The sequence below is a fragment of the Aedes aegypti genome, chromosome 3, assembly GCF_002204515.2.
Source record: "Aedes aegypti strain LVP_AGWG chromosome 3, AaegL5.0 Primary Assembly, whole genome shotgun sequence".
Classification (NCBI taxonomy): domain Eukaryota; kingdom Metazoa; phylum Arthropoda; class Insecta; order Diptera; family Culicidae; genus Aedes; species Aedes aegypti.
This window is the reverse complement of record NC_035109.1, coordinates 35,442,147-35,461,071: the sequence shown is the minus strand read 5'-3', so window position 1 is coordinate 35,461,071 and position 18,925 is coordinate 35,442,147. Positions and strand designations below refer to the sequence as shown.

General features: G+C 34.2%; 1 protein-coding gene across 4 annotated transcripts in view; it reads right to left on the bottom strand.

Moving 5' to 3' along the window:
* Positions 1–18,925, bottom strand: part of LOC5572262 (KH domain-containing, RNA-binding, signal transduction-associated protein 2) — a 485,459-nt gene that overhangs the window by 378,142 nt on the left and 88,392 nt on the right. For 2 of the 4 annotated variants that reach the window (XM_021850429.1, XM_021850430.1), the window contains exon 3: positions 7,599–7,952. In XM_021850429.1, the coding sequence (XP_021706121.1) occupies positions 7,599–7,689 (91 nt within the window). In that variant the 5' untranslated portion in view covers positions 7,690–7,952. The remainder of the gene's footprint in view (positions 1–7,598; positions 7,953–18,925) is intronic. The other 2 variants (XM_021850432.1, XM_021850431.1) reach the window with 1 other exon arrangement.

The following is an 18,925-nucleotide window of genomic DNA, read 5'->3' as shown; positions in this document are numbered from 1 at the left end:
GAAGTTAATATTTTTGCGAAAAATTGCGTTTACCTAATGCGTGAATTTGTCAACTTTTCGAAATAATTATTTTAATTGTTAAGAATGACACTATCGGTAATGCATGTCTCACATAAGTTCTGCAAACGATCTAGGCAAGGAAAACGCGGTTCATACTAAAAATGACATCGCTGAAAACGATTCTGTTGTCAAAACTTTTATAAGTATGCTCAATTAGGCAACATTACCGAATAACTGTTAAGAATGTAAAATTCCCTTAGGAAATTGCCGATTTTTAGGCGCATTCCATAGTTCGAGATGTTTTAAATTTTAAAATAACTCAGAAAATCAATAACTTGTAAGCGTTTGGCCTTCATATTCGGCTTCAGGGGCCATGATTTGAGCAAGTAACAACATTTTTAGTATTACCGAACCTTTTTCACATAGGTGATCAATGTTACCCCATGTCAGCTAAATTAAAAAAATCACTTTAAACATTTTTTGAACATGCTTCATCATTTCAATAAACAAAATACAGTATATCAGCCATTTCATGAAAAACCGATCTAGTGGGTCACCGAACTCCGTGAAAATTTACTATTTTGTTCCTTATACGAAATAAGGATACACGTATTTTTGGATTTTTTTATTAGGGTCACGGTGTCTTTGTGGAGCAACTTCATTACAAAAAAATAGGTAAGTCTGAAATTTCATACTAAAAACAATTAGATTTTTCTCTTTCATTTGCGACCAAAACCAAAATAATCGGTCGGGGGGTTCAGAACATTTTTTTAAATTTTGTGTAAAGTGATTATGGATATGCGTTATTGTACCAACGCACATTGCGTGGAACGTATGGAGGTACGGGACAAACTGCAAGATCAAACCATTTGAATACCTTGGCATGGAAATTAAAGTTGTTCTTGGTCAAAAGAGCTGTATTAAGCATAAATGACGTATGATATACGCATAATTGCAATATTGTCCCAAGCATCAGTTTAATTATTTTCCACGAAAACCCTTGAAAATCGTATCATAATGATGTAAGAAGTTATTAGGAAACATTTTTCGCATAACTTATGATCTCGTCCTAAGATGAAGATGCATCGAAGTCAAACCTCGAATTTTCAAGAGCACAAATCCAGAGAACCAGACAACCTTTTACGTCGAACATTTTATTGATTGGTCGCCACCAGCAAGTGACCAGTGAGTTACCGGTTGTCTGCTTCTCTAGACTTGTGCTTTTGAAAATTCGAGGTTTGGCCTCTATGTATCTTCACCCTTAACCCTCTAATACCCAACCCCGCCTTTAGACGGGGTACACTTTGGAATTTTGTGTATTTTTTTGTAGCTCGGAAATAAAAATGATTTTATTTTTGGCTAAAACCTTGACTCATAACACGTATATAAGAAAAGTTTTTTATGACTTTTGAAATTTTTTTGTATTTTTGAAAATTGTTTGAAAAATTGTATACTTATATAACCTACAAATGCCCGGGGTTTATTTAACGTGTGAAATAAAAAATCGTACCTTTTAAATTTTTCTACGATCAACCTATCACAAAAGAAGAACTTGGTGGTATTCAAATAATTTCAAACCTGTTTTTCCGTAAAATACACGGAAAATAAAAATATTTCCAGAAAAATATAAAAATTTAATATTTTTAAAATTACAGTAAAAATTTGAATTTTTATTATTGCCAAAAATCAGTAACTAGAAGAGGCTTCAATAAAAAATTAAAAAGGGTAGGAATGTTCAAAAATGAACGCGAGAGACCTAAATTTTATTGTGGCGAAGTTTCAGACTTACCTATTTTTTTGTAATAAAGTTGTTCTACGAAACACACCGTGGGTGACCATTTCCGAAATAGGGTGACCAGTAAAAACGCGATTTTGCAAAAATTTTATTTTTTAAAGGTGAAACAGTTTGGAATCAACTTCTAAGATTGCACTAAAACTTCAAAGGCACAAATCTCGCGAAAAAAGCTTCCCACAAAACTGCACTTTTTATTTTGGCTTTGTGCACTAACAGAAAGCTTAAAATAAGAAGTTCAGGATCGTTTGTTATCTATTTCTCCAGTTTTGTGCCTTTTAAAACGTGAGTAGGGGGAGAAGTCGGCCATTGTGCCGACCATCTTTGGATTCCGAGATGTTTCACCTTAAAACATTACAACTTTTGAACCGTTCAACTGATTTTCAATCTTTTGGGACAAAATGGAAGCTAAAGACTTTGACTTTTCAGGAAAAATAAAAAAATGTTTTTTTACATAAAAAAAAAATTCAATAATTTTCGTTTTTTCATGTTTTGAAGGCCTCGGGACCAAAGGGGCTATCGTAATTCGGGGGCAAATTGATCACTATTTCACAACTTTTTTTCATGTTCTCCTTTGGAATCCATTCTTCTTCTTCTTTTTGGCGTTACGTCCCAACTGGGACAAAGCCTGCTTCTCAGATTAGTGTTCTTATCGGCACTTCCACTTCCTTTGGAATCCAAAAATTGCTAAATTTATTTCGGTAAAATCAGTACTAAAGTGATCTCTATCAGTTTACGTTATCAATTTTTTATGAGATAAAATTTAACAATTCATAAAATTAGTTTTAATATCAAAAATTGAAAATAACACATTGGGGCAAAATTAATCATTATATAATAAAGCATATTTTGGAATGTAAAATTTTCCTGTCTACTAAATTTGGGTCTCCTGAATCTGAAAATGATGTCAAAATGCTTACAACTCGTGAATATCATCATTTTATTGCAAAATGAAACTTTGTAAATCTGCATTAAACGCCTAAATGTATGCAATTTCCCTTGAAATAAGCACGTTAGTCACCAATAAACGATTTTATGAGCAAAAAACTATTTTTGTAATGCTGTAAGATTTAAAAAATGAGTTCAGCAGTTCACACTGAAGCTTGCACAACATTTTTAACACTCAAAGTTTACATGCTGGCTAAGCACCAACAGATTGTTTAGTACCGACATTTCCAACAGTATTGCTAACACCTTCAAAAACTGTGAATATTTGTATGCAAAACTGACCTTAATAGAAATGAAATATCTTAAAATCATCATTAGACAACTATAAACTAGAAAATATGGAATGTCAGTGATGGCAACGAAGCATTAAGCATCTTTGAAAGAAAATGCTATTCGGAACCGACCTGATCAAACTCACCCCAGTGATCAATTTGCCCCCGGGTTACTGTACTGCTGTTCTTATTTTTTCTTGAAAGTTCAGACAATTTTACGTTTACTGTCAAATTTTCAGCGATGTATATTTTTTAGTTTTTAAGATATATTTTTTTGAAAATAAAAAATCAGTAAGCAGATGAAAAAACCGAATTTAGTACTATACCATTTAATTCCACTAGAGTTTGTATCATTTGACAGATACGCGCATTTCGACCTCAACTGTAAGGCCGTCTTCAGTGTCGTGTACTACACTCGACTCGACACTCGACTCGAAGTCGAGTCTAGTACACGACACTGAAGACGGCCTTACAGTTGAGGACGAAATACGCGTATCTGTCAAATGATACAAACTCTAGTGGAATTAAATGGTATAGTACTAAATTCGGTTTCTTCATCTACTTATAGGTATTCTACTAAACAGCTCGAAGATTTATTATCAAAAAATCAGTAATTTTTCATCGGAACACACTGTAGGTCTAAGCGCATTAGAATTTTTATTTTTAAAAATATCATAACTTTTGAACAGCTTAACCGATTCCCAATCTTTTTTTTATGGAATTAAAGCTTGAGATTTCAACTTTTTAGACAAATTGAAAAATCCAAAAAAAATATTACAAAATTATTATATTACATGAAAAAATATAAAGAATTCTAGTTGTTTTCAGAAATTTCCATTTATTTTAATGTAAAAAAATACTTTTTCAAACTTTAATATTTTAATGAAAAGTTGAAATCTTATGCTTCATGCTTAAAATATTGGAGATCGGTTGAGCTGTTCAAAAATTATGATATTTTTAAAAATAAAAAAATCTTAAGTGTAATCTCAGTGTGTGCCGTTGAAAAATGAGTGATTTTTTTTTTCAAAAAAAATATATCTCAAAAAACTAAAAAATATACATCGCTAAAAATTTGACAGCAAACGTAAAATTTACTGAACTTTCAAGAAAAAATGAGCACAGCAATAGCCCCTTTGGTCCCGAGGACTCCAAAACACGAAAAAACAGAAATTGTTGATTATTTTTCATGTGAAAAATAACATTTTTTGTGAAATTTTCTATTTTTCCTAGAAACTCAAAGTCTTTGGCTTTCATTTTGTTCCAAAAGATTGAAAATCGGTCGAACGGTTCAAAAGTTATAATATTTTTATAAATAAAAATTTTGCAAAATCGCGATTTTTCTGGTCACCCTATTTCGGAAATGGTCACCCTAATTAAAAAAAAATCCATAAATACGTGTATCCTTATTTTGGATAAGGAACAAAATAGCAAATTTTCACGGAGTTCGGTGACCCACTTGATCGGTTTTTCATGGAATGGCTGATATAGTCTCGAGGTATGGGTGGCAGTACTTGTTTTAAAAATATAAAATTTGCAACATTTGCATTTTCAAACGAAATATTAAAGAAACATTCAGAAAAATGATCAACGTTACCTTGGATTACGGTAGTTCAAAATCATAACTAAACATCTATAAGCTAGAAAACATGGAATGTTTGTGGTGCCAACTTGGGAGGGAGAAACCAATACAAAATTTCTGTACGTCATAGTGAGCCGAGATTTCGCTGTCACGAACTGTCACTGTGAGCCCAGATCTCGAACATTGGACTAACATTGAAAAAGCGCGTAACTGATTAAAACACATTTTCGCATTTCATCAAAAGTGACAAAAATTGAATGAAAATCAATTCATGCACATAATGCAAGTAATGTCACGTGAGCACCTTTCAACTGATTGAATATAAGCATTGAAAAACGCATCGTTTTACTTTTTCCAATGAAAATTAATATTTATTGCATAGAAAACTGTGGCCCTTTTTCCATGTTTGTCAGGAAAGATCGAAAGTACACAACAAAAGAAAACTAGCGGTTTTCCCCAAGCCTGCCTTGATTGTTGTTGGCAAGCTGGAGTTATCTTGCAGTTCAAACAAACGTTGTTCTATATTTCGTGTGTAGTATCAGTGCCTCCCTCCCAGGTGCCAACTAAGCCTTCAGCATCCTTGGGATGAAATGCTTTTTGGTACCGAACTGATCAAATTTGCCCCCGTATTACAGTATCTAATTTCAGACCAAAGTCCTTTAAGAATATATATATTTCTATCTGTCGCTCAATGAAGTCTTCTTAAGCCTGATTTGCTGCTGAACAGGAATCGCTAAAGAAATTTCTCGATTCCAAGCAGAAATTTTCTACATCGCCTCCCATATGAGCTGACATTTCTTTTCAACTGCGTACTGCGAACAGAAAAAAGGGCATTCTTGATCGATTCTTTGCAGAAATTTCCAATGCATCAAGATAGGCCGAGAAATTACTTGTCAGCAGCAAATCAGGCTTTAAGAAGTATTAAGTGGAGCAATACAAGCTTTCACAAGAATTACAACTCAAACAATACGAGAAAGCCAATTTGACTATTTCGAACGGTTTCCGACGAATTTATCACGTATGGATACGACTCATCATTATTCAAACCCGCTGCAACGTGCTCCGCCGCAATCAATACGAGCTGTAGTACTAAGGTACGTCACTCGTCGTCACTGCTCATCACGTGTTCGAGATGACGATGAGGCGAAGACGGAAATCGTTATGATTATTTACATTTCCTCGTAGCCGGTCGGAAGCTTACACAGAGGGTCCTGAGCAAATATTGAAATGTGCTGTTCCGGCCGCGCAACACACACACACACACCACTTCATAGTGGTTCGATTTAGAGTAAATGACGCCCAAAATATTGAACTTTTATTTAAAAGGTTAGCATACTCATAGCGCAACTGATTTCAGTTGCGTTATGACTATTACCAGCGTGATGCCTATTACGATTAGAAATTACAAATATTAGTTTACGGAATGATGATTTTTACAGCACGATTCGTAAATTTATTTTACGAGGCTTGCCGAGTAGGATAATTACGACGAGTGCTGTAAAAATCGTGTTCTGCAACGAGTTACGTACAACATTTTTTGAAATTTCGTAGAAGACCACTTGCAGATATCAGAAATTATATAGGAATGCATTCACCATCATTTTACAATTTCTGAAAAATTGTTGTGTAATGATTCATTACGCAACTCAAAACAGTTGCGTAATGAGAAATCGTTGCGTAATGAATCATTACAGCACTGGTGTCAGTTGCGTAATAACTATTCCCGCACTGAATACTTCAGTGCGAAAAATAGGCCGTTTCATGACAGATTGACATGATGAAAAACAGCCTATTACGATGAGAAATTGCGAAAAAATTATTACCGTTCGGAGAAAACAGTAGAAGCATTAACCTAAGAATGCTAATGTCGCTGCTGTTTGTGTTGCCAACATCTAGTTTGCCACGAACTGACAGCGTGAGTACCGGGCATCAAAGTGTCAAATTAATTATAAAAATCAAAACAACGACATGGTATTGAACAAACAATGAAAAACCATAATTTAAGGTAATAATAATTAAAATCAGTTTTGTGAGAACAGCGCTTCTAGCGTTCTACTACTAATATTTCTATTGAGAAAACTACTTTGATTTTTGAGGTTATTTTTTAAACTTCCTTTGAACCATTGTGCACTTGAGTAGAATTTCCCGGTATGATTGGTAAGCTTGGAGAGTGTCGTCCTACCAGATCCTCCAACAGTGCCAGTAAATCCCCGGACTGATGGAACTGGAATCGCTTTTGTGTACACTTCTGACTTGGAAGTGAACGCTTCGGATGCCCCACCCCCCTTCCCCACTACTAGTCCTCACCAAGGGCAACGAGATGGGAGGTTACTCACAAGATGTTTGCATTTCGTGACAAACAAGTAGGTCGAAGGCTACGTTTGGTCTCTCTTTTGTGCTCATCAAGCGGACTAGCTGCCCTGTCCGTGTGGAATTTAAGGCCAACGGAAAAATTGATGTCGTCGTCATCGCTGTTTTCGCTGGTATCATTTGTAGCAGTCGATTCCAGTGAAGCTTACAATTCTGAAAAATAGTCGAATTTCTTCGGAATTGCAAATTACTGAAACAGCGCGTATAAGTTATATGCTTACCAAATTTCGTAGAATGCATCACAGAACCTAAGGATGCCATCAGGCTATTGCTCAATTATTGTTTATATTTTGTGTGTGTGTGTTTTTTTTAATTTTGTGATATTTTGTTGGTTATTGAAAAATATAGGCGAAAGATTTTAAATTTGATGAATCAAAATGAAATTGAATAATAAATTTCGCCTCATTAGATTCCGTAAAACACTGCTTCTCTGAACGTAATTTGAGAGAATCACTCAAAAAATCGCATTTCTCCAAGTCCAAAGAAAGCATTCAAGCTTCTCCATGTCGCTGCTGGTCAAGGTGCAGAATATAACGCTTTAGTAAACCGCACATATTTCCACTTGCATCAGCTCTCAAATTCCACACCAAGCTTCTAGATCCCTTTTCCCACTCATGAAGGTGGTTAACTGACTCACCTGAGCTGCTGTTGCTGTTGCGCGAGGACCGGTCATCATGAAGGACCATACTGTTCTTCAGCATCCCATCCATTACGGTTGGAATTTCCATCGCTTCTCGTTCCACACGCTTTCCGTTCCGTTCAGAGGATGGTTGGTTCGCGTCGTAGATTTGCGCACCTTGTTTTTTCAACCAAACGATCCTCTAGTCAAGAGGACGGACACAGCTGGTGGTTAAATTCCACAATTCAATCGCACTTTTTGCCACACACACACACTGGTTATGATTGTTTCGCAACAAAATATTTCAACTGGCACTTCTCACACTTTTACCCTATGAATTATACAGTGGTGGACATTCGTTTAGGAGAGTCTCTAGAAAGGATGAGAAATTCTTAGATGGTAATTTTTTGGTCGTTATTATGTTATTATTATAGTATTTCATGAGTGGGTTATTTGGTTCACATAAACATACACTGAGGGAAAAAAGAGACTCAAAAAGCAGCAAATGTTATTTTTGATCGAGACATTTGTTTAGCTGAGCTGCAATTTAAAATAATATTTCATAAAATTATATAATATTTTTATGAATATTTTGAATTGTTTGCTGTTTTTTTATGGTAAAGAGGATGACATGTTTATTTTTCTAACAGTCAATATTTTACAAATAGCAGTTATTTCTGACGCTTATTTGAAACCTGGATTCAAATTCAAAAGATATCCAAACTTTTTTGCTTATTATAATGATTGACTGGATGCAGCATGTGGTGGAGCTGCTATTATCATTCATAAGCGTATAAAACACCAACTCTTTACGTCATGTGAAAACAAAGTTTTTGAAACTTTGCGTGTTTCTGTAGAAACACAGCTTGGCAAATATACTTTCATAGCTGCTTATTTGCCTTTTCAATGCAATGGGCAGCAAGTAATTTGCTTCAAACTAACTTGCGGAATTTACTCACAATAAGTTGAAACTTTTCAGCGTGGACAGCGGTTCGCTCTCCGCGCCAACAGTGGTCACCATCGTTATCGACGCCAGTGTTGGTTGGTGGCAAGCAGAGCAGAGAGAGTGAGAGATCAACTACACAAAACACGCGCCAGCGAGCGGTCGTTCACCACTTGCTACCTCTCCCCACGCGTAGACACCCATCGGTTGCAGAATCATCGACGACGCCTGCGTGGATAGAGTAATGCAACCCACAGACGCTCAGACGGTTTGACCAACATTGACTCCATCCCGCAGTCAAACCGACTTCTGTTGATGCAACCGATTGACCGACTGTCAAAGTTTGTTGCAGCAACAAGTATAGTTTGTTCACATGTTTGAATATCGGCAAGTCTAGTGGATATGTGATTGTTATTTTTTCGGCTGTAGGGAGAATATCTCTATGATTTTTGGATAATAATCTCAGTAAGGAAGAGCAGAACTTTCAAAACTCAATTACCGGGAATAATTGTTCAGCCATTCCATGAAAAACCGATCTAGTGGGTCTCCGAATTCCGTGAAAATTTGCTATTTTGTTCCTTATCCGAAATAAGGATACACGTATTTTTGGATTTTTTGATTGGGGTGACCATTTCCGAAATAGAGTGACCAGAAAAATCGCAATTTTGCAAAAATTTTATTTAAAAAAAAATTATAACTTTTTAACCGTTTGACCGATTTTCAATCTTTTTGGACGAAATGAAGGCTAAAGATTTTGACTTTTCATGAAAAATATAAAATTTTACAAAAATTGTGTTTTTTACATGAAAAACTCAATAGTTTCCGTTTTTTCGTGTTTTGAAGGCCTCTAGACCAAAGGGACCATATTTTCTGAACTTTCTAGAAAAAAATGAGAACAGCGATATTCTCATTTTTTCTTGAAAGTTCAGAAAATTTTACGTATACTGTCAAATTTTCAGCGTTGATGTTTTTAGTTTTTGAGATATATTTTTTTGAAAATAAAAAATCAGTCATTTTTTATCGGCACACACTGTAGGTCTCAGCGCATTAGATTTGTTATGTTTTTAAAAAAAATATAACTTTTGAACAGCCTAACCGATTTCCAATCTTTTTGTATGGAATGAGAGCTTAAAATTTTAACTATTTAGACAAAATTGAAAAATCTGATAAAAATATGTTTAAACGTGGAAAAATATAAAAATTTCTAGTTTTTTTAGAAATTTTCATTTGTTTTACAGTGAAATTTTTTTTTCAAAGTTTTCTGTTTTTTTTCTATTTTTTCTGAAAAGTTGAGACCTTAAGCTTTCATTCCATAAAAAAAGATTGGAAATCGGTTGAGATGTTCAAAAGTTATGATTTTTTTTAAACATTACAAATCTATTGCGCTGAGATCTACAGTGTGTGCCGATGAAAAATGACTGATTTTTTATTTTCAAAAAAATATATCTCAAAAACTAAAAAACATACATCGCTGAAAATTTGACAGTTTACGTAAAATTTTCTGAACTTATAAGAAAAAATGAGAACAACAATAGCCCCTTTGGTCCCGAGGCCTTCAAAACAGGAAAAAACGGAAACTATTGAGTTTTTTCATGTAAAAAACACAATTTTTGTGAAATTTTATATTTTTCCTGAAAAGTCAAAATCTTTAGCCTTCATTTTGTTCAAAAAGATTGAAAATCGGTTAAACGGTTCAAAAGTTATAATTTTTTTTAAAATAAAAATTTAGCAAAATCGCGATTTTTCTGGTCACCCTATTTCGGAAATGGTCACCCTAATCAAAAAATCCAAAAATACGTGTATCCTTATTTCGGATAAGGAACAAAATAGCAAATTTGCACGGAATTCGGAGACCCACTAGATCGGTTTTTCATGGAATGGCTGTGTTATGGATAAGGAATTCAAGATATAATTCGCACGAAGCATTCCGGGAAAACTCTAAAGTTATGAGGGATTTCTGTCGGGGATTCTGAGCAGTCATCGATAGGAATAGCTATAGGATTTGTTTAAAACATTCTATCCAGAATTTTTTCAGTGGTTTCCTCTAGTTAATCTACTTTGAAATTTCTTGGATTCTTTGAATTATAGTAGGAATTCCACCAACAATTGATCCTGGGATTCTACCCGGAATTAGATCAATAATTCCTCTATAAATTTATATACAGATTCAACCAGAAATTCCTCCGGGTAAATCCATCAGGTATAGGTATAGTTAGCATTCTTCCAGAGATTCCTTCAAAGGTTCCTCTACAAATTATTCAGGATTTCTACCACTAGTTCCATCAAAGATCAATTCATTTTTTTTTATTTCTTCAGTAATTCAGCAGGGCCTACTCCAAGGCTGCCTCTAAGAATTTTTCCAGAGATTGCTATAACAATTTCTACGAAAATTCCCTCAGGAATTCCTCTAGAAGTTAGTTCCATGGATTCTATCATGCATCACCCAGGAATCACATCACGAATTCTTTCAAATACTTCTCAAGGGATCCCTCATGAAATTCATTATCAGAAATTCCCTTAAGAATTTCCCCAGGACTTTTTTTCAGTGCTTCTTCCTAGAATTCCTGCTTCAATTACACAAGGTATTGCTTCATAACTTCCACCAGGAATTTTTTCAGCGATTTTTTCCAGTAATTTTTCTACAGATTCCTGCAGGGATTTATTCAAAAACTTCCAGAGGAATTTCTTCAGTGATTCATTCAGTGCTTCCTTCAAGAATTTTAATTTATTTAAGAATTCCTTCAGCGAAACTTCAGAAATTTCTAAGCATATTCTTTAAGGATTTTTTCCTGCGATACCAACGGGATTACTCTAAAAATTATTAAAGCGATTGTTCAAGGAATCCTTTCCAAGAAATTAATACAGGAATTCCATAAAAAAATCCATCAAGAATTCCCACCAGGGACGGCTCCTATCAAAAATCTTCCAGTGATGCTTATAGTGATTTCCCTAGTAACTCCTCAACAGATTCCTCTAGAAAATCCTTCAGCAATTTTCTGTAGAAGTTTCTTACAAATATTCTACAGAAATACATGCAAAGATTTATTCTAGAAACTCTTACAATGATTCCACCAAGAATTTCCCCAAGGATTAATCAAGGAGTTCACTGGAGGAACTTTATCACCAGGGAACTTCATGGAGGCGATGAGAAATATTGGAAAAGAATTCATCAAAACTTTCTACACGGGATATCATCAGGAATTCCTTTAGAGATTCCGCTTGCAAATTTTTGTCCCGAGATTTCTGCAGAAATTACTTTAAAAATGTACCGTTTTGTCTCAAATTCCGAACAGACTCATATTCCGAACACTCGGTTTGAAATCCGGTTGAAATGTTTCACCAAATAACAAGGAAATGGCAGTCAAGTGTAATTTAATTTTAACGTCCCCAATGTAATTTATACCGCGGGAGTAGTGGTGATTATCTAGTTTGAGACCAGTAGAACAAGCTCAGATAAATTTATTTGCGAAATTATTCATTTGAATACGATTTATTCGTGCTGTTCGGAATTTGAATCAAGGTGTTCGGAATATGAGACAGAATTAACACAGTGTTCGGCATTTGAATCAAAATGTTGTTCCATTCTTTTACGTAAAAACAATACTAAAACTAATTAAATCAACATTATTATCGGTACACCCAATAGCTAATAGTTAGACTTTGCGAAGAAATGAAAATTTACACAAATATCAGCTAATTTATGCCATTCAGATGCATTTGTAGTCACTGGTGGCCTTAAGTGTTCGGAATATGAGTCAAAACGGTACCAAAAATTTGGTCATGGCTTCCTAAAGGGATATATCCATCAGTTCCTTCCAGTATTTCTTGAATTATTTGAAGAAATTTGAAGAATCCTCTAGGAACTCCTTCAGGGATCCCTTAAAGAATTTCTGTTTTAAATCCTATGAGGAACTCCTGATAGAGTCACTGAATGATACACTGGTAAATTCCCAAATTATTGAAGTCCTTATGAAAAGTTTCTGGTAAAATACTTATAAGACATTTGTAGTTAAATCACTGGAGGAATTTCTGAAAAACCTTAAAAATTACCTGAAATATTCCGCGAGAAATTTCTTGAAAATTCCGGATGAAGGATTCTGCGGATTCCTCACAATTCCAGAAGAAATCTCTTGAGTAATTCCGGTGATGAAATCCTTGTAATAAATTTCTGGTAAAATCCATGGACGAATTTCCGATAAACCTCGAGAATCTTTCGAGATATTCCGGGAGAAATTTCTTAAGGGTTGATTCTTTGAGGAGCTTCGGGAGGAATTCCTGCATTAACCAAAGGAGAAATTTCTTTAGGAATTCTGGGAGGACACTATTGAAGAGTTCCTGCAGGAATCTTTTGAAGAATTCCTTGAAAAAAAATCCTGGAAGAAAATTTGGGAAGAATTCCTTAATACATTCCGGGACAAATCCATAACTGATTCCGGCCTGATGGAACCTAGAATAACCCTAAAGGAATTCCTGAAGGAACCTTTAGGTAATAAATTTCCTGATAGAATTCCTGATAGAATCCCTGACAGAGCTTCTAATGGAATCCCAGAAGGTGTTCATGATGGAATCCCAGGAGGATTTTAAACTGAAATCTTAGAAGTATTTCTAATAAAGCCCATGGAAGAACTTCTGATGAAATCTCTGCAGAAAATCTATGGGAAAACTCCTGATAAAATCCTTTGAGAAACTTCAGATGGAATCATTGCAAAAAAATACCGATGTATACAAGCGTCAATTTTATTCCCAAAATAAGTTTGTTTTCTGAATAATTCAAATTATGCTGTTTCTCCATAGAGCAGCATATTCACTGCCTTCTGATTTTTCATGTTTTTTTAGGATACCCAGCTCGAGATGATTTCTCCAATGAGAATTCTCTAAAGAGACTCTATAATATCCGAAAAATAATTGGAAAAGTAGACAAAACTTCTAGAGGAATTTCTCAAACAATACATAGCGGGGATTCTTGTCAAAAATAAGGCTGAACTTTCAAGCAGTTTCGGCATAGAAAAGTTTTCTTCAGATGAATGTCAGAAATTTAACCTGGTTTTAAAATATGTAAAATCAATCCATCAAAAAAAATCTTTGGTTGATTTTGATTAATTTTTTCAGTATTTCCACATGAATAAATTTACTGATTAATTTGATTAAGTTTCTACAGATTTCAACCAAATTTTCCAGAAAACTTTTCAACATTCCTTATAGAATTTTACTATAATCGAATTTCTCAAGGAATATTGAAGGGTAGCTTTAGAAATTCTGCAAATTTCTTGGAAAATAGTCGAATTATATTGTCGGATTTATTCAAAGCTTCATTCCTTTTATGACTACTTATTATTGGTTAATTTATTCCGGATAATGTTCCCGGAAAATGTTCCCGGATTTACCTAGGAAAATCTTTCAACAGTTCAGTTTTCAGTCAAATCTAATACATTTTGCTGAAAGTTCTACTAGAAATTCTTCTGTGAATTTAATAAAACAGTTTTCCCAAAAAAATTATTACAAATTCTTCCGCAAATTTCATCAAAAGTTCTTAAAAAATGTGTCCAAAATACATCACAAATTACGTCAAAAAATCTTCTATGTTTTTTTTCTAGAAATTTTGCTTCAAATCCTCGGATTATTCCAGAAATGGAAAGAAAATTGTTTTTGGAATTTCTCTCGCCTTCGAATCTTCAAAGGAAATTTGTTGAAAAATCCCGTAAAAAAAGATTTATTTAGATATTCATAAAGAAATTTTAATTGATCTCCCATAAAACACTTCTCTGGAAATAATTTTACCAATTAGTCGGTGTTCAGACAGATGGGATTAGATGATAATTTTCAAAGAAGATTCTGATAGAACTTCTTAAAAAAATTGCTTTAATTTGTAATTTTAATTTTAACCTATTTGTAATTTTATCAGAGAGGTTTTAACTATCCTGTAAATTACATAGAGAAAAGATTATAAATTATCTTTCATTTCAATGTTGTTCGTTCTACCTGCTTCAACATTTTGTTGTTTTTCCTTCCTTCGCATGACGCTTTGAGGAACTTCGCACAAAAATCATTCCATACTTCAAAAAGAAACATTTTTAAGAATCTAAAAAAAAGGTAAAATACAGAATTCTTAAGCGTATGGTTCCTGATTTCTGAAAGGCCATAAGGAATTACTCAACTTTTTTTTAAGTAATGCAAAAGCTTCTCCAAGTTTTAAATTCATTAGAATATTACATTATAAGTTTTACTACACTACATCTTCGGTAATATTCTTAAAAATACCGGCAATATTTTCGCGTTAAACTTCTACAGTAGTCCAAAAAAAATCGATGAAAAAAAGTTTGTTTGGAATTTATAAAGGTAGGGAAAATTTATTCTCTCTGCATCAATATGTTCACAGTTGTTTGAAACTTTGAAGTTCATACAAAATATTATCTATGTTTTTAGTTACATACACATTCAGTATAAATTCCTTCCGTTTTAACACCAATCGTTTTCTATTGAAAAGACGAAGAAAAAGAAACAAAAATGTTTGTAGTAAATCCTTCAAGGACCTTTTAAGCTCTTCCTCTGAGGTTTATTGTCAACAAGTTTCAGAAATTCTACGGTTTAATCTATGACAGGGATTTAGTTTTGTTTTTCGAATTATATTAAAGCTGCAATCCCAGACAACCAGAATGCACTTATAACGAAATCACTTTTTGCGTTATGCGATGCTTATATGTGCAAAGTTTCACGTATAAGATGCTGCAAAAAGGCCTTATACGTACAAAAGTAGAGGCGATATACGTACATATATTATGTAATGAAAAATAGCATGCAATGCGAGTGTGCAGATTTTATTACGAACTAATCTGTATTCTTATACGACTTGATTTATCATATCAAAAAATATTTGACAGCTGCTACGGATTGATCCGACTTACTTTGCACAAGTATACGGGACGAAACGAATTGTACATATGAACTCATAAAATAGTGTTTAATGCGAGGAAACTCATCGATCAAATGATTTCACCCACCATGTAGTGCGGGTATGATGCAATGTGTACTAATAAACGACTTTTCACGTAAACCGTTATGCGACTACTGGTTGTCTGGGATTGTTCCTTCCAAACCTTTTTTTGTATACGTTTCTTCAGAAAACTGGTGCGTAGAGAAATTTGTGAAGCAATCGCAAAATATATTTAGATTTTCCTGCAGTAGTTTTTAAACCAAAAAATTTTAGAATTTGGGCAAATTTTGAAATGTTATTTATGGAAGAATCTTGAGATTACCATTCCGAAAAAATGAGCTATTTCTAGAGCATGAAAAAATACTTGATGAATATTCTGAAGAAATTTTTCGAGAAGTTCAAGTATCAATTGCAAAATCTAGTAAATCTGATGAAAAATTTCTTCAATAAATTCCCAAATGAATCGTTAGAGCTGTTTAAAGCAAAAAAAAATCTCTGGAAAGTACTGAGATGAATTTTTGGTAAATTTTTCGGGAGGATTCTAGGAAAACAATAATACGGTTCTCTAAGAAATCCCTTAACGATTACTGGAAAAAACTTAGAGTTTTTTCACTGATGAGTTTTTGAAAGAACAATTGAACGTATTCCGCTAGTAACTTTAGAGGAATATTAGGATTCCCAAAATACTTCTAGTTAGGCATTTTTGAAAACATAAAAAAAATATTTTCGTGAGAGTTTTTAAGGAATGTGGGATGTTGCCCCTTTTCTTTAGAGAAATCTAAAAAAAATAATTATTTGTGAAAAAATGCACACAGATCTGCGTAGAACTTCTTTGAGAAATCATGAATAACATTTTCCCAATTGAATTCTTTTTCATTGCTCATGATATTCAAGTGGAATATTGCGAGGAAGCCTTAGAGTAACACCTGGAAGAATCTTTTCATTTGCAGCAAGTCTGAATAATTATTTTGCTTCGATTTTTTTTTTGCTTCAACTGTTGGTTAACTCTCTGGAGAATTCGTGTAATAAATACTTGCTTGGTGATCTTGAAGACATTTTTGGTGAGACTCTTTGAATTTTTAATACCAATTTTTGAAGAAACCCTCAGTATTTTCTGAACATTCTTAACAAATTATTAATAAAAAACTAGAGGATACTTTAAACTTACAATTGCAAGTTATATTTAATAATTACGTACAAGGCCTTGCGAGATAAATTATTAAAAGAATTTCTAAAGCATTCTCTGGTGGAATTCTTTAAGAGATTTATAAACAATTCGATTTTTCGAGAAATTCTATGGTGAAATCAAAGAGTCTGGGAATGATTTTCTGTGAGATTCCCAGGTCGAACTCAGTGAAAACTTGTAAAGGAGTTCTTAAAGAAATCACTGAAAAGTACGAAAACAATTTATGAAGAAATTCCCGTACTAGTTCTAAAAGGAATCTCTTGAAAGCACATGGTTGATTACCAGAATACATTGTTGGAGAACCACAAACGACATTCCTTGTGAGTTTTGAAAGAATTCTTGAAGAATTTCCCACTGGATTACAAAAAGAATGAATCTTTTCCGTAACGAAAATAAAAATTTACAAATATCATTGGCACATCAATGAGACATAATAACAAATGAATAAAATCAATACAAATCTGTTAAAACTACGAAATTTGTGAAAATCTTGTTATTGCGACTGATATAATTTCTGTTAAACTAATTTTTGCCAGGCCCCCCCCCTAGGCCCCCTCGAGCAAAAAATCCTAGCTACGCCAATGAAGACTCAGGGGAATTCCTGATAAAATTCCTACAGAAACTTTGTATAGAATAGGGATTCCAGAAGGAATATCTAAAGAAAATGCTTATAACATCCCTGAAGGAACTCCTTATGAAATCCCCAAATGAACTCCTGATATGATTTCCAGAAGAACTTCTGATAAAGTAGTTCCACACTCTTAAAAATAATGAAAATTACTCTGGACGTAATTCTGGTTATGACTGAATGACACATGATGTAAGTGATGGAACGACACAAAAACGTGTCCTTGAAGATGTATTGAACAAAAAATGTAATATTACATGTTAAAGGACACGAAAACCATGGAACTGTGCTCGACATTTCCCGAATCAGACACTAACATATTTGAAATTGGACATAAATTAACGTCATTCGGCTCGCTTCTTTTATGTGCATCCCAAAAGACGTAAATCACATTATTTTTTGGTACTGTGCAGGTAAAATCTCTGAAGAAACTTCTGATAGAATCTCTGGATTTTTGAAGTAACTCCAGATAAAATCGTTGGAAGAACTCCTCAGAAGAACTCTAATGGAAGCCGTAAAAGTAGAAATCCCGAGCAGAACTCTTGATGGAATGCCTACAGAAACTTCCGATTGAATTACTACAGTTACTCCTGATGGAATCCTTGGAGCATATTTTGATGGAGTTCCTAGTGGAATTTCTGAAGCAATTCCTGGTAGAATCCTCACAACAATTTGAAGTTCTTCTGATGGAATCCTTGGAAGAACTTTTTGAGGAATCCCTAGAAGAACTCCTGATGGAATCCCTTGATAAACTCCTGGTGGAAACCAATGAGCAATTTTAGGTAAACTTTCAGAAGGAATTTCTAAAGGAACTCTCACAGGAATTCAGAGTTAAGTAAGTGGACAAAATCGTGATTAAATTTCTGGAGGTACACCTGGTCCATCATTAAGGAATTACCGTTGAAATCCATGAAGGCATTTTGGTATCAATTTTGAAACCGTGCCTTTGAACAGATAGAACTGTTGGTGGATTTGCTAAAGAAATAGGTTAACCCATATAGGCCTGAGTGAAAGAAAAAAATACTAAAACTCTCACTGCTCAGCGAATACCTAACGGATTACAACTATGTTATGTTAGTATACTCGTACACATATCTTGTTTCTAAAAGTGGAAAAAGGATCCTAAAAATGTTTCTGCGGTGGAAGTTATTCTGGTGGGTCTCTGGGTCAGGTCGGGTGACAAGAGTACTGCGCTTCTGCGCCCCTGTAGGTAGGCACACAAAACACAAACATCTTTATGTGCAATCCATGTGTGCCTTTTAGTCTGGTGTATTTCAAATGGACACCAATAATCAGTTCGTGTTCAAACTTCGTTGTGATCAGACGTGTATAGAGTGAGCGCACAAAAGTATAGATCTGAAGGTGTTTTCAAAGTTGTATTGTTCAGCTTATTGCTGTCGAGGTGTAGTGTGAGAAGGCTACGAATAGGAAAATGGCAGATATGGAACTGAGAACAAATTCTTTGAGGCTGCGCTCTGAGCGAGGAGACCCGGAACCGACGGACATGGATATTTTTTCCTTTATGAAGGAAAAAATGGCGTTGAAGTGTGACAGTCTACTGTCGATGTATAAAGAAAAAAATGAGATGTCGGTGATCATTAAATTCAAGAAGGAAGAGGACGCACAGCGGGCGCTAATGCGTTTGTCCAGTGTCATG